The sequence below is a fragment of the Chlorocebus sabaeus genome, chromosome 6 (assembly GCF_047675955.1).
Source record: "Chlorocebus sabaeus isolate Y175 chromosome 6, mChlSab1.0.hap1, whole genome shotgun sequence".
Lineage (NCBI taxonomy): Eukaryota > Metazoa > Chordata > Mammalia > Primates > Cercopithecidae > Chlorocebus > Chlorocebus sabaeus.
The window spans coordinates 9402743-9424121 of record NC_132909.1 but is presented as its reverse complement, the minus strand read 5'-3'; the positions used below and the strand labels follow the sequence as shown (position 1 = coordinate 9424121).

The following is a 21379-nucleotide window of genomic DNA, read 5'->3' as shown; positions in this document are numbered from 1 at the left end:
CAAACTCTCACGCCCAACCATATCTGGCAGTCGTCTCTCATATCTGTGTCTTTCCCTGTCCCTGACCTTTCTATGTATCTCTGTCTCTGCCCTCCATGTATCTCTGTTGGGTCTTTCAAGGTCTCTGGCCCCTGTGTGTCTCTGTCTCCTCTCCTCTGGGTCTCTGTGTGTCTCTGTCTCTGCCCTCCATGTATCTCTGTTGGGTCTCTCAAGGTCTCTGGCCCCTGTGTGTCTCTGTCTCCTCTCCTCTGGGTCTCTGTGTGTCTCTGTCTCCGCCCTCAGTGTATCTCTGTTGCGTCTCTCAAGGTCTCTGGCCCCTGTGCATCTCAGCCCCCTCTAGGTCTCGGTCTCCCACGCGCTCTGCCCTCTCCCTCTCTCCCTGGCTCTGTGCTGCTGTGGTCCTGGCTGTGCCTCTGTCCCTGTGTGTGTTTCCAGGGTGCCCCTAAGCATCAGCCCGTGAAGGCGAGTTTCTGTCGCCCGTCCCCAGCGGTGGCCTAGTGCCTGGAACAGTGCGGGGCAGACGGGAGATGCTCAGTAAATATTTCTCAAATGAATAAAGGAATGAATGAGTGAGTGAATGAATGAGCTCGCTGAGATGGGCGAGATCAGCGCCATTTCCCAAATGAGCAACGTGGGCTCCAGGTGGGCGCCCACAGGCCCAGAACTGCCAGCCCGGAAGGTTCCAGCGTGGGCTTGACACTGACCCCCTGGACTCTGCCCCCAGCTGAGCACCAGACGCCAGGACGTGCCCATCACTGCTCCTCCCCGCCCTCAGAGCAGGGTGACTCCCTCCGGCCTCTCCCCGCTGTCGGAGGCGTGGGTAGCAGCTGGGAAAACCGGCTGGGTGCTGCCCCTCCCCTTGGGCCGGGCACAGAGTAGGCACCTGGCGGGCTCCCCAGGTGGCAGACGCTGTCGCTGCGCACACCTGGCCTCCGTGCCGCCTGCTCCCTGCTCGTCCTCCCCTCCCCACCCTCACCCACCTGCCATGGACGGGCCCACTGAGCCCCAGATCCCGGGCTTGTGGGACACCTATGAACCTGACATCTCGGAAATCAGGTGAGGCCCAGACCTGGGCAGGAGCCAGGAGATCCCGGGGAGGACATGGCTGTTTGGGGGAGCCAGGGGCTGTGGCAAGGGTGGCCTCCAGCCTCCCATGGCGGCAGGCCTAGCCCAGACTTGGCTGGCGGGGCTGGGCTGGGCTGGAGCATCCAGCATGGTGTACAGGTCCCTCCTGAGAAGGGAGTGAGGACCCGGCTGTGCTGAGTCACCAGCGGGGATGCCTGTGGTGTTCCTGTCCCTCTCTGGGCCTCAGTTTTTCTGTCTGTCAAAGGGGCTCACAAGCCCTGTGTCTCCCTGATAGAGGAGTGGAAGAGAGCAGGCCACTTGGTGCGCAGTAGTTGCTCAGGAAACACAACGGCCTGTAGTGCCCAGGACACCCCATGCAAGCCTGAAATAAAGGGGGTGTTTAGGGTGAAATGGGAGAAACTGGGACGCCGCTGAGACCCAGAGGGAGTCTGTGTTCTAGGGGGCTTGGGGCTGAGAGGGCAGGCTCCGGACCCTTCAGGTATCCTAAGAGTGGTTAGGGCAGAGTACTGCCCACCTCTGTGAGCTCAGCGTGACTCCCTGTTCCTGGGGGTGAGTCAGGCACTTTGACAGCACCTGCTTTCCAGGTGGGGAAACTGAGGCTGGGAGGGAATGCGACATGACCGCAATTACAAAGCTAGAAGCAAATCTGAAGCCAGTCTGTCTCACCCCAGAGCCTGTGGTTTCTCCTGCACCTCACGGCCTTGGTGATATCCCTTTACACCCCTCCCCGTGGCTCCATTTTCCAGGTGAGCGTGCAGAGGCCCAGAGAGGGCAGGCAGCCTGCCCCATATCACACAGCGAACTGCTGAGACAATCTGCAGTCCCTCGTATCTTGTACTCTTGCCAAGTGGACCTTCCTGGCAGCCTGGACCCCTCCAGCTACCGTGGGCTGTGAGGAGGAGGACAACCAAGACCCGTTCTCAGCCCAGTTGCCTCATTCCTTTCTTATTTTATTTTTTGAAATGGAATTTCGCTCTTGTTGCCCAGGCTGGAGTGCAATGGCACAATCTCAGCCCACTGCAGCCTCCGCCTCCCGGGTTCAAGTGATCTCCAGCCTCAGCTTCCCAAGTAACTGGGATTACAGGAGCCTACCACCATGCCTGGCTAATTTTATTTTTGTATTTTTGGTAGAAAAGGGGTTTCGCCATGTTGGTCAGGCTGTTCTTGAAATCCTGGCCTTAGGTGATCCACCTGCCTCGGCCTCCCAAAGTGCTGGGATTACAGGTGTGGGCCACCGCGCCTGGCTGCCTCCTTTCATTCCACTGTTTCAGGTCCTCCCCTCCCCTCCCTCAGCCAGAAGCTGGGGCATGGAGAGGCCTTCTTGGGTGCCTGGGACTCCAGAGACAGGCGCAGTTCAATCCTGATTGCTGTGTGACCTAGACAAGCTTCCTAGTGTCTCTGGGCCTCCTGGGCTGAGAGCGGTGACCAGGCTGGCCCAGTTCTGCTTGAGGGAGGCCCCAGCATTCGGTACTCAACATTGGCTAATCCAGGCCTTCTGAGCTCTGCAATTCTTCCCTCCGGAGATAAACAGATAAGCCAGCTCGCCTCTGGGAAGGCCTCACCCCCACCCCATCCAGGCACCTGGGAGCCTTTTTTTTTTTTATCTCTGCTAAGGCCCTGCCAGCTGGTCATAAATGCCCTGAGTGTGCTCGCTAAGTGGGTGACCTTGGTTCAGTCATTGACCCTCTGTGATGCTCGGTTTCATCATCGTGAGGGAGAACAGCCCTCCCCTGCAGGACTCCTCCAGCCCTGAATGGCTGCAGCGCCCTGGGGGGTGCCCTTAGGACCTCAAACTTCCAGGCTCTTCTGGAATCCCCTAGGCCAGGAAGCGTGCCTCTCCCCAGCGAGCCCACTGGAGCATCCCCCTGGGGCCTGCTTCCTCCTGGGTGTCCCCCTCTTGGGTCCCCTCAGATACACCACATCCCCCTGAACTCAGCAGCCCCCCCAAATTCGCATCTCCTCCTGGGTTGCCCATCTCAGGGATGCCCCCCCCCACATCACTGGCTCAGATCCACAGGGCTTCTCCTGGCCCCGACTTTCCCCCCTGCTCGCCCCCAGCCTGTCAGTCCCCAATCCCCACCCCCGTCCCCTGACTCTCTGCCCCAGTTCTTCCTGTCGGTTGCCACAGCCCCAGCTCGGGCCTCCTCATCTCCCCCCAACACCACCTCAGCTGTCCCAGGCTGCTCCTCCCTTCCTCCCAGCCATCCTGTGAATTCCTCAGCGCCCAGCCCTCACCCACCCCGCCCCCAGCCTCCTCACCTGCATTCCAACTACTCTACTACTTTGTTTTTTTTTTTTGAGACTGAGTCTGGCTCTGTCACCCAGGCTGGAGTGCAGTGGCACGATCTTGGCTCACTGCAACCTCTGCCTCCTAGGTTCAGGTGTATTACCTCATCTAATCCTCACCGCCATCTGAGATGAACCCACTCTGATGTCATCCCGTGTTAGAGATGAGGCCCAGAAAGGTTGAGTGACTTGCCTAGGGTCACACAGCTGCCAAGCAGGGAACAGCCAAGATTTGAACCAGGGAAGCCTGACTGTATCATGCCCTGGACAGCAAATGTAGAGATGATGAGCAAGACCAGGAAGGAGCGAGATCCAGGAGGTAGACTCAGCCCAGCTGGGAGGCGTAGCAGGCGCTCTGAGGTTCTAGCCTCCCGAGTAGCTGGGATGATAGGTCCGTGCCACTGCGCCCGGGTAATTTTTTTTTTTTTTTTTTTTTTTTTGAGATGGAGTCTCGCTCTGTAGTTCAGGCTAGAGTGCAGTGGCACAATCTCAGCTCACTGCAACCTCGGCCTCCCAGGTTCAAGCGATTCTCCTGCCTCAGCCTCCCAAGTAGCTGGGATTACAAGCACCTGCCACCATGCCCGGCTGATTTTCATACTTTTAGTATGGACAGGGTTTCACCATGTTGGCCAGGCTGGTCTCGACTCCTGATCTCAGGTGATCCACCCACCTTGGTCTCCCAAAGTGCTGGGATTACAGGTGTGAGCCACCGCGCCCGGCCTATCTACTCTATTACTTCGAATTACTTCTGGCCACACTGTTCCCTGCCACAGTGCCTTTGCTTATCTGGCTCCTTCCACAGGGATCCCAGAGAGATCTTTTCTCTCTTTTGAGACAGAGCCTCGCTCTGTGGCTCATGCTGGAGTGCAGTGGCACGATCTCGGCGACTGCAATCTCTGCCTCCTGGGTTCAAGCAATTCTCTTGCCTCAGCCTCCGGAGTAGCTGGGATTACAGGCATGTGCCACCACGCCCAGGTAATTTTTTTAAAAATTTATTATTATTATTATTTTTTGGAGATGGAGTCTTGCTCTGTCACCTGGGATTTCTGTCACCCGGCAATTCTTCTGCCTCAGCCTCCCGAGTAGCTGGGATGACAGGCACACTCTACCACGCCCGGCTAATTTTTTATATTTTAGTAGAAATGGGGTTTCATCATGTTGGCCAGGCTGGTCTCAAACTCCTGACCTCAGGTGATCTGCCCGCCTCGGCCTCCCAAAGTGATGGGATTACAGGTGTGAGCCACCGCGCCCGGCCTAATTTTTGTACTTTTAGTAGAGACAGGGTTTCACCACTTTTGGGCCTTTGCACACACCAGTGCCCCATCCTTTGCCTGGACTGACCTCTGCCCTCTCTCCTTCCTTTGCCAAACTGCTCAGGCTTTAAGATTCAACACAGGCAATTTAGGATTTTTGGCCAGGGGGATGAGAGAATGCAGGCAGACACCCACCCCAGGTCCCAGGTCCCTGATCATGCTGGTCTAACTTCAAATCTGCCCCATGGCACCAAAATATTGACCTGCTCATGGATAGGAAATGAATGTGGGAAATTTGTGAAAAGGATGTCGAGAATGAATGAATGAATGAATGGAGGTTCCATTAAGCAACCTCTGAGCTGGGGCTTCCAGAATGAGTCAGGGTTAGCAGCCGGGGAGGAGGGGCAGGGCATGCTGGGAGAGGGAATGGTTGGGGCACAGGGACGTAGGTGGCTTCAGGAGAGTAAGGATCAGCTGGGTCAGAAGAGAGGCGCCGCAGTGGAAACTCCCTGTGGTGGGCCATCCTGCAGCAGACCTGCGTGGCTCTCAAATGGTTCATTCTTTAAGCACCCCCAGGGAGAGAAACTACTGTTTTCAGAGTACACGCATATGTGATTTTAAAAAAAAAAAAAAAAAAAAAAAAAAAAGTTGCTGGCGCAGTGGCTCACACCTGTAATCCCAGAACTTTGGGAGGCCGAGGCGGGCAGATTGGGAGTTCGAGACCAGCCTGGCCAACATGGAGAAACCCCGTCTCTACTAAAAATAGAAAAAAATCAGCCGGGCATGGTGGCGGGCACCTGTAATCTCAGCTACTTGGGAGGTGAGGCAGGAGAATCGCTTGAACCCAGGAGGCAGAGGTTGCAGTGAGCCAAGATCGTGCCGTTGCACTCCAGCCTGGGCAACAAGAGTGAAATTCTGTCTCAAAAAAAAAAAAAAATTAAAAAAAATTAAAAAAAATAAAATCGTAAGAGGAAACCATTTGGCACAGGCGGTAGGCAGGATGGGCTGCAGAGCCAGTAGACTGACAAGCCCAGGATGTTATAATCCCTGTAACATCCTTGAAGTTGTTCTCAACCTATTGAGTGCTGTCTGTATTACCTCATCTAATCCTCACAGCCGTCTGAGATTAACCCACTTTAACTACTGTCATCCCCTGTGAGAGGTGAGGCCCAGAGAGGTTGAGTGACTTGCCCAGGGTCACACAGCTGCCACGCAGGGCGTAGCCAGGATTTGAACCAGGGAAGCCTGACTGTATCACGCCCTGGATGGGGAACTTAGGGATGAGCAAGACCCGGAAGGAGCGAGATCCGGGAGGGAGACTCAGCCCAGACAGGAGGCATAGCCGGCGCTCTGCGGTTCCAGGCGTTTCTTTGCATTCCCTGCGTGCTGGGCTACGGAGAGTGTCAAGGCCAGAGAAGCCACGCCGGCCTTTGGACCTGGAGCGCCTCGGGCAGCCAAGGAGAGCTGCGATGGCCGCTCCTCCCCTCGCTCTGATCTCGGGAGTCCCTGGCGCCGGCACCGTCTCATCTCTGCCTCTTATTGGCGGGGAGGGCGGGGCGAGGAGGGGCCAACTCTGGTTTTTCAACCCCGGTCCCGCCTTCCTTAGGGAGGGCTGAGCCACTTGAATGATTTTACGGCCAAAACCCTGCCAGTCATGAGGCTGCTTTTTCTTTTTTCTTTTCTTTTCTTTTTTTTTTTTTGAAACGGACTTTCGCTCTGGTTGCCCGGGCTGGAGTTCAGTGGCGCCATCTCGGCTCACTGCAATCTCCGCCTCCCGGGTTCAAGCGATTCTCCTGCCTCAGCCTCCGGAGTAGCTTGGACTACAGGAGCACGCCACCATGCCGGGCTAATTTTTGTAGTTTTAGTAGAGACGGTGTTCCACCATACAGGTCAGGCTGGTCTCGAACTCCTGACCTCAGGTGATCCACTCGCCTCGGCCTCCCAAAGTGCTGGGATTACAGGAGTGAGCCACCGCGCCCTGAAGCTGCTTTTTCTGAGACAGGGGTTGATCAAGAGGTTTCAAACAATTAAGAAATAATAAGACATTGCCTCCCCGCTGGGTGAGATTTGGGCAGGCAGACTAGGGAGAGGGGCTTTGGGGCCGGCACTAACGGATGCGGGGACTTGGGGAGAAGTGGAAAAAGATGCTCACGGTTCCCTCCTTCTCCCCCCAGCCCCTGACTCAGGCTTGAGGAGTGAGGGACAGGATGCGTTTTCCTTTCCACTCGCTCTTTGGGGTGGGGGGTGGCAGTTGTGCCTGGCGGGCCTGCGTAGGGACCGGCGGAGGAAAGGCTGAGAAGTGGGGACGTTCAGAGTTCAGGATCCATTTGGTTTTGTTTTCTTTTAGAGACAGAGTTTTGCTCTGTCCCCCACGCTAGAGTGCAGTGGCACCATTTTAGCTCACTGCAACCTCCAGCTCCTGGGTTCAAGCGATTCTCTTACTTCAGCCTCCCAAGTAACTGGGACTACAGGCATGTGCCACCATACCCAGCTAATTTTGTGTTTTTGATAGAGACAGGGTTTCTCCATGTTGGCCAGCTGAGTTCAGGACCCATTTGGAAAGAACCGAGCAGCCCAGTTTGCCACCTGGAGGGTCTGGAGGAGGAACTGTGGGACCCAGTGGGTCACCCATGACATGGAATAAATGCCAGGCCGAGAAGGGAGACCCAAGCCTTGCCTGGAGGCCTGGAGTGGAGGCCCTAAGAGAGGTGTGGCCAGCTACTTACACGGGGACCAGAGCCCCGAGGATCTGGGAAAGTGGGGACCCTGACACCACAGGCAAGAATGCCTGCAGGGGCCAGGTGCCACAGCTCACGCCTGTAATCCCAACACTTTGGGAGGCCGAGGCGGGAGGATTGCTTGAGGCCAGGAGTTCAAGACCAGCCTGGGCAACATAGCAAACCCTCGTCTCTCTTTAAAAAAAAAAAAAAAAATTAAAAAGAAAAGAAGAATGCCCACAGGAAGGCAGACCCAGGTTTGAATGCCGCCTCTGTGGCTCAGGAGCTGGGACCCTCCTGGTAGACAGGACTGCCCTCAGGGCTGAGCATCTGTGAAACGGGCAATGACTGGGGAAGGGCCTGACCCGGGCTCATGGCTGACTCAGCGTTTGTGCTGTTTCTCTCTTTCCTCCTTCCCCAGTTTCTGGGACCACTGCTGAGCCAGGGAGGGAGGGAGTGGACGGGTGAGGAATGATGATAATGACGAGCTTCCTGAACATCTGCCCTGAGCCAGGCGCTGTGCTGAGGGCCGTGTGGGGAGGAGCTCATTCAGTCTTCACAACAGCCCTGTGCGGTCCCAGTGTTACGATGCCCATTTTACAGATGGGAAAACTGAGGCCCCACTCATAACCCTCATGCCAGAGAAAGGAATGCGACAGGGGCTTGGAACTGCAGTCAGAGGCTGCCCCTCAGTGGCCATTTCTTCTCTGGGGGCCTTGTCACCCCCTGTGGTTTCCATGACTCTGGCCACCCTCCATAGATATATACCATGAGCCCATAGGAAAACATTTTCTCGTAGCCATGTTTTTTAAAAAAACATAAAAGAAACAAGTGAAATTAATTTTAATCACATCTCTAATCTATCTGAAATAGCATTTCCACATATAGTCAATTTCAAAAATTGTCACTGAGGCTGGGCATGATGGCTCATGTAATCCCAGCACTTTGAGAGGTCGAGATGGGTGGATCCCTTGAGGTCAGGAGTTCGAGACCAGCCTGGCCAACATGGTGAAACCCCATCTCTAGTAAAAATACAGAAATTAGGTCAGCCACGGTGGCTCACGTCTGTAATCCCAGCACTTTGGGAGGCCGAGGTGGGCCTATCACTTGAACCCAGGAGGTGGAGGTTGCAGTGAGCTGAGATCCCGCCATTGCACTCCAGTCTGGGCAACAAGAGCAAAACTCCGTCTCAAAAATTAAAAAAATAAAAATTAGCCAGATGTTGTGGTGGGCACCTGTAATCCCAGCTACTTGGGAGGCTAAGGCAGGAGGATCGTTTGAACCCACGAGGCAGAGGTTGCAATGGGGCTGAGATCGCACCTCTGCACTCCAGCTTGGGAGACAGAGCAAGGCCTTGTCTCAAAAAAAATAAATTCGGGCCCTGTGCGGTGGCTCATGCCTGTAATCCCAGCACTTTGGGAGGCCGAGACAGGCGGATCGCCTGAGGTTGGGAGTTCCAGACCAGCCTGACCAACATGGAGAAACCCAGTCCTACTAAAAATAGAAAATTAGCCGGTCGTGGTGGTGCGTGTCTGTAATCCCAGCTACTCCAGAGGTTGAGGCAGGAGACTCCGCTTGAACCTGGGAGGCGGAGGTTGCAGTGAGCCGAGATCGCGCCATCGCACTCCAGCCCGGGCAACAAGAGCAAAACTCTGTCTCAAAATAAATAAAATAAATAAATAAATAAATAAATAAATAAATAAATAAAATTAATTAAGATAAAATAAATAAATAAATAATAAAGGTATGCTGGAAGGGAGAGAGAGAGGAGGCGTTTGAGAGTAAGGAGGAGAGAAAAAAGTGAAGCGCCCCAGGCGAAAGGTGTCGCGCAGGGTGCGGTTCCACGGTGTGGTGGAGCATTCCACACTCGGAACAAGCCAAACTGGACAATGAGAACGGAACAATACTGGCAGCCCAGCTAGAGCGGGACTCGGAGGGGCAGGGCCTGTGGTGAGACTGCCAGGCTTCAAGGGACAGAGCCAGGGACCTCGAACCTAAGGTGTGTGCCCATCAGGCAGATGTGGGTGAAAGATGCTCTCCATCCCAGAGCCCCACTCTCCTCTTCTCCAAAATGGGCCTTGGCTGGGTGCAGTGACTCATGCCTGTAATCCCAGAACTTTGGGAGGGCGAGGCAGGAGAATCACTTGAGGTCAGGAGTTTGAGATCAGCCTGACCAACATGGCGAAACCCCATCTCTACTAAAAATACAAAAATTAGGTCAGGCGCGGTGGCTCATGCCTGTAATCCCAACACTTTGGGATGCTGAGGTAGGCGGATCACCTGAGGTTAGGCGTTCAAGACCAGCCTGGCTAATATGGTGGAACCCCATTTCCACTAAAAATACAAAAAATAAGCCAGGCCTGGTGACGCGTGCCTGTAATCCCAGTTACTCGGGCAGCTGAGGCAAGAGAATCACTTGAACCCGGGAGGCGGAGGTTGCAGTGAGCTGAGATGGCACCATTGTACTCCAGCCTGGACAACAAGAGCGAAACTCTGTCTCAAAAAAAAAAAAAAAAGTAGCGAAGCGTGATGGTGCACACCTGTAATCCCAGCTACTGGGGAGTCTGAGGCAGGAGAATTGCTTGAACCCTGGGAGGTGGAGGTTGCAGTGAACCGAGATCACACCACTGCACTGCAGCCTGGGTGAAGGAGTGAGACTCTGTCTCAAAATAAATAAATTTAAAAAAAATAAAAAATCATATGAATATTTATATAGATTTTAATTATTATTTTATTATATATAGATCACAGTTTTACCTGTTTTGAGGATATATACGATATTTATACAGACTTTATTTATTTATTTATTTTTTGAGACAGAGTCTCACATCCTCACCCAGGCTGGAGTGCAGTGGCACGATCTCAGCTCAATGCAACCTCCGCCTTCCAGGTTCAAGCAATTCTCTTGCCTCAGCCTCCCAAGTGGCTGGGATTACAGGCATGCACCACCATACCCAGCTAATTTTTGTATTTTTAGCAGAGACGGGGTTTCACCATGTTGGTCAGGCTTGTCTTGAACTCCCAACCTCAAGGGATCCACCTGCCTCGGCCTCCCAAAGTGCTGGGATTACAGGTGTGAGCCACCGTGACCAGCCGATATTTATATAGACTTTAAGTGTGCAGGAATTGGAAAGGAAAAAAAAAAGTGAAGGGGGACCTTTCCCTATCAGATCTTTTTTTTTTTAATATAAAATTTTATTAAAATAGATTTTTTTGTGGAGACGGGGTCTCACTATGTTGCCCAGGCTGATTTTGAACTCCTGGGCTCAAGCCATTCTCCTGCTTTGACTTCCCAAAGTGGTAGGATGACAGGGGCATGCGCCACTGCACCCAGCCTCCTATCAGATCTTAAAACCTACTTTACAGCTACTACAATGCAAATCATATGATATCCAGTCTGTGACCTAGCAATTCTGTTCCTAGTTATTTGCCCAAGAGAAATGAGAACGCAGGTTCCCACAAAGACAGGAACAGCTGTGGCAGCTTTGGGAGTAATAGCCTGACCTGGAAACCACCCAGGTGTCCATTAACAGAGGACTGGATCAACACATTGTGATTTATTTATGCAGTGAAATTCTACTCAGCCGCAAACGGGAACAAGCTCTAATGTACACACAGACACGGAAAATGTCAGAAACATTATGCTAAGCAAAAACAACCGAGACATCAAAGAGCCTCTTCTGTAAGATGACAGGTCCAGAACATGCAAGATGGAGTTGACACAATCTGTGCGGTGGGGGAGGCAGAGGGGTGGCCTCTGGGGACAGGGCAGGGACTGACTGAGACAAGATGCAGTCGGGGGTGTAGGCGCCGTGGCTCACACTTGTAATCCCAGCACTTTGGGAGGCCGAGGCGGGTGGATCACTTGAGGCCAGGAATTCAAGACCAGCCTGACCAACGTGGCGAGACCGCATCTCTACTAAAAATACAAAAATTAGCCGGGTGTGATGGCACATGCCTGTAATCCCAGCTACTCAGGAGGCTGAGGCAGGAGAATCGCTTGAACCCGGGAGGCGGAGGTTGCAGTGAGCCAAGATCGTGCCATTGCACTCCAGCCTGGATGACAAGAGTGAAACTCCGTCTAGAAAAAAAAAAAAAAACATACAAAAATCAGCCAGGTGTGGTGATGGGCACTTGTAATCCCAGTTAGTCTGGAGACTGAGGCAGGAGAGTTGCTTGAACTTGGGAGGCGGAGGTTGCAGTGAGCCAAGATGGCAGTGCTGCACTTCAGCCTGGGCGACAGAGTGAGACTCCATCTCAAAAGGTGCAGTGGCCCCATCATGGATCACCGCAGTTTAGAACTCCTAGGCTCAAGCAATCCTCCCGCCTCAGCCTCCCAAAGTGCTGCAATTACAAGTGTGAGCCACTGTGCCCGGATTACTTTTTTACATAACTAAGATACGACTTTCTATCTGTCTCCACCCTTTCTTTTCCATTCTTTGTAATGTCCGACATCTTGCCAAATAAATGCCACCTCCTCTTCCCAACCTTTTATTATGAAATTTTTCGAAACTTACAAGAACAATGGAAGGATTACCCCGTGAACACCCCTATACCCACCACCAGTAAAATTGGGGGGTTTTAACATTTTTTAAATCTTTTTTCTTTTTTACAGTGTCCCTCTCAGGATACACTGAAATTTTATTGTTTAGTACTTGTTTTGTCACAGATCTTTGCATCCCTCTAGCCATGTATCAATCCTTCTGGCTTTTTTGTTATTGTTGTTGTTGTTGTTGTGGTTTTGTGGTTATTGTTTTGAGATGAGATTTCACTCTGTCGCCCAGGCTGGAGTGCAGTGACGAGACCTAGGCTCACTGCAACCACTGACTCCCAGGTTCAAGTGATTCTCCTGCCTCAGCCTCCCAAGTAACTGAGATTACAGGTGCACACCACCACACCCGGCTACTTTTTGTATTTTTAGTATAGACGGTGTTTCACCATATTGGTCAGGCTGGTCTTGAATACCTGGCCTGGTGATCTATCTGCCTCAGCCTCCCAAAGTGCTGGTATTACAGGCGTAAGCCACTGCTCCCGTCCTAATTTTTGGTTTTTTAGTAGGGACAGGGTTTCGCCATGTTAAACAGGCTGGTCTCAAACTCCTGACCTCAGGTGATCCACCTGCATAGGCCTCCCAAAGTGTTAGGATTACAGGCGTGAGTCACGGCACCCAGCCCAATCCTTACTTTTGATGCATTTCAAAGTAAATTACAGACATCTAAATGTTTCACCCTAAACATTCCAGGCTGCATGTTATTAACTACTTCAATATTTGTTTATGGGTGTGTATGTGTGTGTGTGTGTGTGTGTGAGAGAGAGAGAGAGAGAGAATCTCCCTCTGTCCCCTAGGCTGAAGTGCAAAGGCTAGATTTTGGCTCACTGCAACCTCTGCCTCCCAGGTTCAATCAATTCTCCTGCCTCAGCCTCCCAAGTAGCTGGGATTACAGGTGCCAACCACCACATCCGGCTAATTTTTGCATTTTTAGTAAGATGGGGTTTCGCTGTTAGCCAGGCTGGTCTCAAACTCCTCACCTCTGGCGATCTGCCTGCCTCGGCCTCCCAAAATGCTGGGATTACAGATGTGAGCCACTGCTTCCGGCCAGTGTTTTGTTTTTGTTTTTTTGTTTTTTAAATAAAAGTTTACCTACAGTAAACCACGCAAATCTAAAGTGTGCTACTGTTTTTGTGTGTGTTTGTTTGTTTCTGAGACAGGATCTTGCCCTGTCACCTAAGTGGTACAACCACAACTCACTGAAGTCTTGACCTCCCCAGCTCAGACAATCCTTCCACCTCAGCCACCCAAGTAGCTGAGAGAACAGGCACATGCCACCACACCAGGCTAATTTTTTTTTTTTTTTTTTTTTTTAGATGGAGTCTTACTCTGTTACCTGGAGTGCAGTGGCATTGTCTTGGCTCACTGCAACCTCCGCCTCCTGGGTTCAAGCGATTCTTCCACCTCAGCCTCCCAAGTAGCTGGAACTGCTGGCGTGTGCCACCACATCCAGCTATTTTTGTATTTTTAGTAGAGACGGGGTTTCATGCTGTTGGCCAGGCTGGTCTTGAACTCCTGGTGTCGAACTCCTGACCTCGTGATCTGCCCGCCTCAGCTTCCGAAAGTGCTGGGATTGCAGGCATGAGCCACCGCACCCGGCCTAATTTTTTTTTATTGTTATTTGTAGAGACGGAGTCACACTATGTTGTCCAGGCTGGTCTCAAACTCCTAGGCTCAAGTGATCTTCCCACCTTGGGCTCCCAAAATGCTGGGATCACAGGCACGAGCCACCACATCCAGCCTTAAGTGTGCTCATTTTGAGAAATACATGTATGGCTGGGCGCGATGGCTCATGCCTGCAAACCGAGCACTTTGGGAGGCCAAGGCTGGTGGATTGCTTGAGGCCAGGAGTTCGAGACCATCCTGGCCAACATGGCAAAACCCCATCTCTACTAAAAATACAAAAATTAGAGGGACATGCCAGGCGTGGTGGCTCACACCTGTAATTCTAGCACTTTGGGAGGCCGAGGTGGTTGGATTGCCTGAGCTCAGGAGTTCCAGACTAGTGTGGGCAACATGGTAAAACCCCGTCTCTACTAAAATACAAAGAATTAGCTGGGCGTGGCAGCGTGCTCCTGTAATCCCAGCTAGTTGGGAGGCTGAGATGGGAGAATCACTTGAACCCGGGAGGCGGAGGTTGCAGTGAGCCAAGATTGCACCACTGCACTCCAGTTTTGGTGACAGAGCGAGACTCTGTCAAAAAAAAAAAAAAAAAAAAAATTAGAGGGACGTGTTGGCACACACCTGTAATCCCAGCTACTTGGGAAGCTGAGACATGAGAATGGCTTGAACCTGGGAAGTGGTGTTTGCAGTGAGCCGTGATTGTGTCACTACTCTCCAACCAGGGCGATAGAGCAAGACTTTGTCTCAAAGAGAGAGAAAGAGAGACAGAGAGAAAGAGAGAAATGTATGTATAACCCAGGTCCCTGTTGAGCTGTAAACTCCTTTTTGAGTGGCTGAATTCCAGCGTGTCTCCGGCCCGGACTCATTTACCTTGTCCTCTATTGCTTCTGGCCCTTCTTGGAACATCATCGCCATTATTGCCCTGGAATATGTTTCACTGTGCGCTTCCTCAAGGGCATCTGTCTAGGGGATCTGTTCTAGGGGATCAGGTTCATTTGGGGATCTGGCAAATAGAACATAGTGTTTAACCAGGCGCGGTGGCTCACACTTGTAATCCCAGCACTTTGGGAGGCCAAGGCGGGCAGATCACAAGGTCAAGAGTTTGAGATCAGCCTGACCAACATGGTAAAATCCCGTCTCTACTAAAAATACAAAAATTAGCCAGGCGTGGTGCTGCACGCCTGTAATCTCAGCTACTCAAGAGTCTAAAGCAGGAGTAATCGCTTGAACCCAGGAGGCAGGTTGCAGTGAGCCAAGATCATGACTGGGCGACAGAGCGAGACTGTCTCAATTAAAAAAAAAAAAAAAAAAAGGCCGGGCGCGGTGGCTCAAGCCTGTAATCCCAGCACTTTGGGAGGCCGAGACGGGCGGATCACGAGGTCAGGAGATCGAGACCATCCTGACTAACACGGTGAAACCCCATCTCTACTAAAAAATACAAAAAACTAGCCGGGCGCGGTGGCGGGCGCCTGTAGTCCCAGCTACTCGGGAGGCTGAGGCAGGAGAATGGCGGGAACCCGGGAGGCGGAGCTTGCAGTGAGCCGAGAGAGCGCCACTGCACTCCAGCCTGGGGCACAGAGCCGAGACTCCGTCTCAAAAAAAAAAAAAAAAAAAAGGAACACAGTGTTACCCATGGTCAGATATTGGCTTTTGAGGTAGGACATGGCACAGGGAAAATTTCTGCCACCTCCTAGCTCTCCTGCTAGTGGGGAAGGCAGATTTAAAGAAGGCAACAGACCAGGTGCGGTGGCTCATGCCTGTAACCCCAGCACTCTGGGAGGCTGAGGTGGGAGGGTCACTTGAGTCCAGGAGTTCAAGACCAACCTGAGCAACACGGTGAGACTCTATCTCTACAAAAAATGTAAACATTAGCCAGGTGTGGTGGTGTATGCCTGTAGTCCCAGCTACTCAGGAGGCTGAGCTGAGGCAGGAAAATCCCTTGAGCCTGGGAGATTGAGGCTGCAGAAAGCTGTGACTACATCACTGCACTTCAGCCTGAGCAACAGAGCAAGGCCCTGTATCCAAAAAAATAAAAATAAGCAGGGCACGGTGGCTCATGCCTGTAATCCCAGCACTTTGGGAGGCCAAGGTAGAAGAATCCCATGAGTCCAGGAGTTCAAAACCAGTCTGGGCAACATAGCGAGACCCCTGTCTCTACAAAAAATTAAAAAATTAGCTGAATGTGGTGGCACACAGCTGTAGTCCCAGTTACTGGGGAAACTGAGGTGGGAGGATCGCTTGAGCCCAGGAGCTTGAGGGTGGAGGTCAAGGGTGTAGTGAGCCAAGATCGAGCCACTGCGCTCCAGCCTGCGCAACAGAGTGAGACTCCGTCTAAAAAAAAAAAAAAAAACTATTAAAAGGGGCTGCAAAAGAGGCCAGCAGGATGTGGAGATGGGCAGTAAAGTGCACAGAGTGGGAGGTTTCTTGCTTTAGCTAAGGCGGTCAGGGAAGACCCAAGCCCTGAAGATGGAGAAGGAGCTGGCCTTGAATCCTATAAATCTCCCTAAGAGGTTATGCCAATCACACTTCTGCCGAGAGAGTCTCTCTGAGCCATGGCCAAGGGTGAGTCATCCTGCTGAGAGGTTGAGTTGGGGACGCCTGCCCAGATGGGCTCCAAATGCAAGCCTGTCCGGAGATGAGTGAGGGCGAGCCTGGTGGGGAGAACAGCCCGGACAGAGGCAGGGCAGGATGCCGGGACACTGCTCGGCGCGTCCTGGGAGTGAGGCGCATTGAATCCAGCTCAGGCTGGTGGGGGGGTCTTGGCAATGCTCTCTCTCCAAAGGCGAGTTGATCACAGGCGCCGGCAGTGAGTCAGCGAAACCGTGTGCCAGGGCTGCTGAGAAACCCCGCCTGCTGTCGGATTGCATTCCTGGAAGGGTGGGCCGCTCAGGGCCCCCCAGCTCCAGCCCCACTCAGACCCCAGAATCCCCGCAGCCCGCTGCTCACTTCCTTTGCGCGCACTCTGCCTTCTGATCCCCACACAGCGCTCCCTCTCTCGCTACCTTCAGTCTTTGCTCAGATGTCCGGTTCCCAGAGGGGCCTCCCTAACGCCGCCGTTCTAGCAGCGTTTAGCATTTTGATAAATGACAAAATTGAGATTAAATATTAGATACATTTTAGATAAATTTTTATCTAACATTGCAACCCACTGGTCTCAATGACACCTGTAATCCCAGCACTTTAGGGGGCTGAGGTGGGAGGATCGCTTGAGCCCAGCAGTTTTCTTTCTTTTTTTCTTATTTTTTTAAAGAGATTGGGGTCTTGCTCTGTGTAGCCCAGGCTGGTCTTGAACTCTTGGCCTCAAGCAATCCTCCCATCTTGGCCTCCCAAAGTGTTGGGATTATAGGCATGAGCCACCATGCCTGGCCTCAAGATTTTTTTTTTTTTTTCCTTTTTTTCTGAGACACAGACTCACTCTGTCACCCAGGCTGGAGTGCAGTGACACGATCCCAGCTCACTTCAACCCTCGCCTCCCAGGTTAAAGTGATTCTCTTGCCTCAGGTTCCTGAGTAGCTGGGATTACAGGAATGCACCACCACGCCTGGTTAATTTTGTATTTTTAGTAGAGATGGGGTTTCACCATATTGCCCAAGCTGGTCTCAAACTCCTGATGTCAAGTGATCCACCCGTCTCGGCCTCCTAAAGTGTTGGAATTAGAGGCATGAGCCACCTCGTGAAGACTGTTAATCACATCTGCAGAGTCCGTTTGGCCACTTTGGAACACAGTCTCAGATTTCAAGGATTAGGACGAGAACATCATTGGAGGCTGTGATTTGGCCAACCACAGCCACAGAGATGGAACTACACAGACTTCACCTTCCAAGTCTGGCTCTTCCACCCAGCGCAATGCCTGGGAGACCCTTCCCTGTGTCTGTGGGTACTGCTGGTTTGTTTTTTTGTTTTGTTTTGTTTTTTTCCTGAGACGGAGTTTCACTGTTGTTGCCCAGGCTGGAGTGCAATGGTGTGATCTGGGTTCACTGCAACCTCCACCTCCCAGGTTCAAGTGATTCTCCTGCCTCAGCCTCCCGAATAGCTAGGATTACAGGCGCGCACCACCACACCCAGCTAATTTTTGTATTTATTAGAGACGGGGTTTCACCATGTTGGCCAGGCTGGTCTCAAACTGTTGACCTCAGGTGATTCGCCCACCTCAGCCTCCCAAAGTGCTGGGATTACAGGCATGAGCCACTGCACCCAGCTTGCCCAGGCTGAGTCTTGAATTCCTGGCTTCAAGTGATCCTCCTGCCTGGGTCCTTCAATAAATATTGACAAGCACCTCCCTGGTGCCAGGCTCTGCTGAGAGTGCTTTAGGTACATTGGCAAACAAGACAGAACAAAAAAAAAACAACCCAAATTTGTTTAAATTCCCAGGCTCATGGAGCTTACACGCAAGCGGAGAAGATGGTCAGTAAACCATCAGTGTCATATGTCAACTGTAGAGCAGCTCAGGAGTGACAGGTGTGATGGTAGGCAGAGCAGGGGAAGAGGGTGCAGGGGGTCTAGCTGTAAACAGGATGCTCCGGGGTAGCCCTCATGATAAGGGGTGACATTTGGAGCAAAGGCTTGAAAAAGGGGAGGACAAGAGGCGTGAGCCACTGCGCCCAGCTGTACTTGTATTTAATGAAAACGAATGGCTGCTGTGTGACCTTGGGGGACTATATTAACCTCTCTGGGCCTCCATTTCTTCTAGCATAAAGTGGTCCTCTCACTACCCACTTCGTGAGGTTCTGGGAGAAGTCTAGGATCGTGCATGTTCTTGGCAGAGAGTTTCTGTACAGGTGGCTTCCATGCTAGTGCCAGGCCCTTTCCTGGGATTGGAGGGGGATGGGCAGAGGAAATTCAGAGGTTTGAGGAGGCTGTGTCCCCATCTCCTGGGGCAAGGAGGCTATTGGTCAAGAAGGTCTGTATTTAGAGGGTGACATCTGTGCCAGGAGCGGTGACTCACGCCTGTAATCCTAGCACTTTGGGAGGCCAAGGCGAGCGGATCACGAGGTCAGGAGATCAAAACCATCCTGGCTAACACAGTGAAACCCCGTCTCTACTAAAAAATACAAAAAAATAGCCAAGCAAGGTGGCGGGCGCCTGTAGTCCCAGCTACTTGGGAGGCTGAGGCAGGAGAATGGTGTGAACCCGGGAGGTGGAGCTTGCAGTGAGCTGAGATCCGGCCACTGTACTTCAGCCTGGGCAACAGAGCGAGACTCCGTCTCAAAAACAAAAACAAAAACAAAAACAAAAGAGTTGCATGTCTGCCGGGTGTGGTGGCTCACACCTGGAATTCCAGCACTTTGGGAGGCCGAGGTGGGTGGATCACCTGAGGTCAGGAGTTTGAGACCAGCCTGGCCAACATGGTGAAACCCCGTCTCTACTAAAAATACAGAAATCAGCTGGGCATGATGACAGGCACCTGTAGTCACAGCTATTCAGGAGTCTGAGGCAGGAGAATCGCTTGAACCTGGAAGGTGGAGGTTGCGGTGAGCCGAGATCATGTCACTGTACTCTAGCCTGGTGACAGAGCGGGACTCCATCTCAAAAAAAAAAAAAAAAGTTCACATGTCCAGGGGGCTTGCAGGGAGAGCCATTTGCCGTCCAGGAGGCTGAGTCGTTCCCAGCGATCACCTGCCTGCTGTGGCCACCAACCCGGAGCTCTGTCTGCTGTCCCTGCCCCCAGCCTCTCGCTGGCTCAATTGTCCCCTTCATTCCTCTACTCGAATCGAGCGATATTGCATGTCAGGCCCTGGATGTGTTCTGTGGGAACAAACAGGCCTGTGACCCAGGCATAGAGAAGGTTGCCCCGGGGGCAGATTTGTTCTACAAGGTGGACAGCAGGCGCAGGGCACCTGTTTTAGGAATTCGAGGATGCAGCCACATAGGCACTTGGGCGGGTGTCGGGGATGCTCCTTGGCGGGCTCAATGCTTAGGGCCAGAGAGTGGCAGGGTCAGGGCGGCATTTCCAGGAGCGGGAACAGCAGCTCCAGGGGCCCAGAGGTGGGACTAGTGCTCGGTGCATTTGGAGGTCTTGACTGTGGGGTTCATGGGGAAGGAGGGCCTGAGTCTACAGGGCTGAGAGGCCACCGCAGCTTGGGTTCAAATCCCAGCTCTGTTCAGTTCTTGTGTGACCACAGCCAAATCGCTTCCGTCCTTGAACCTCCATGTCCTCTCTGTAGCACTGGAACCTACAGCAAGAGCCTGATTCTACTGCACCCACTGCACAACAATTGGTTTGTTTGTATGTTTGTTTCTAGAGGCAGGGTCTCTGTCACCCAGGCTGGAGTGCAGTGGCGCAATCTCAGCTCACTGCAGCCTAAACTCCTGGCTCAACTGATCCTCCTGCCTCAGACTCCCAAGTAGCTGGGACTACACGTGTATGCCACCACACTCAGCTAATTTTTAATTTTTGCACAGAGAGAGTGTTCTCACTATGTTGCTCATGCTGGTCTCGAACTCCTGTCCTCAAGTAATCCTCCTGTCATGGCCTCCCAAAGTGCTGGGACTACAGGTGCGAGCCACTGCGCCCAGCCGCTGGGGAGTTTTCAAAGCGTCCGCAGCACCCAGGGCTGAGAACTGCTACAGCAGCTGAAAGCCATAAGTGTCTTTGACTTTCCTTTTGTCCTGGTAAACCCCTTCCTTCCTTCCTTCCTTCCTACACTCACTCAATCAAACACTGGTTGAACACCAACATGTCCCAGCACTGTGGGCTCCACCCTGGCCTCCGGGGAGTGGTGGTGGGACCCCTGATTTGGAGATTGTAGGTGCCAAGAGGAATGAGCAAGATGCCCTCCCATTCATTCATTTATTCCTTCAGGGCTTCTCCAAGGGCACAGGGTCTTGTTGGCATCTGGGTTTTCCTCTCCTGTAAGCTGGGAAGGAGCTTTCTCCCTCAAGGAGCTATTGGCCAGATCAACGACTAAAATAATGTTAAACAGAGCTTCCGTTTCCTGATAAATGTATTGGGAGCCAGGCACTTAAAATATATTATCCCGTTGAATCCCCAAGTAGGATTAAAACCTCAAGGCAGAGATTGCTCTTATCCTCACGTGACAGATGAGGAAACTGAGGATCAAAGAAGTGAGATCCACTGCCCAAGGCACAGAAAGGGCAAGTAGGACCTATGGAAGCCCAGCCAAGGCCCAGCAGGCGCTCGGTAGCTAATACTCCTGAAAACTGATTACCTCACCGCATCCGCCCACTGGACTAAATCTGCCTGGTAACCGATGACATCATCACTAATTCCACGCCCACGCTCAACCTTTGGGATAACTGATGACATCACTGAACAAAGTAACTGCAGTTTATTGAAGGCCTACTGTGTGCGCAAGGCTGTGCTAAGCAGGCCCTCCTCTGAGTTCACATAAGGCACCGTGGTGCCTGCTACTGCATGAAATAATCATAATAATTTTAGCTCAAAGTTACGGAATGCAGACTATGAGCTAGGCTCTGTTTTAATCTTTTTTTTTTTTTTTTTTTTTTTTTTTTTTTTTTTGAGACAGAGTCTTGCTCTGTCCCCTGGGCTGGAGTGCAGTGACGCAATCTCGGCTCACTGCAACCTCCACCTCTTGGATTCAAGCAATTCTCCTGCCTCAGCCTCCCAAGTAGCTGGGACTGCAGGTGCCCACCACCACACCCGGCTAATTTTTTTGTTTGCTTTTGTTTTTCTTTTTGAGATGAAGTCTCACTCTGTTGCCCAAGCTGGAGTGCAGTGGCACTATGTCAGCTAACTGCAACCTCAACCTCCTGATCTCGTGATCCACCCGCCTTGACCTCCCAAAGTGCTGGGACAACAGGCGTGAGCCACCTCACCCAGTATCTTTTTATTTTAAAAAATTTTTTAAAAATATTTTATTTTTATTATTTTTATTTTATTTTAT

The 21379-nt window shown here is 52.1% G+C and overlaps 1 protein-coding gene across 1 annotated transcript in view; it reads left to right on the top strand.

The window, feature by feature from the left end:
- The first annotated feature begins 930 nt into the window (after positions 1-930).
- SULT2B1 (sulfotransferase family 2B member 1) overlaps positions 931-21379 on the top strand; it is a 44471-nt gene continuing 24022 nt past the window's right edge. Inside the window, exon 1 of the mRNA XM_007997433.3 lies at positions 931-1056. Within this exon, the coding sequence (XP_007995624.1) occupies positions 986-1056 (71 nt within the window). The 5' untranslated portion in view covers positions 931-985. The remainder of the gene's footprint in view (positions 1057-21379) is intronic.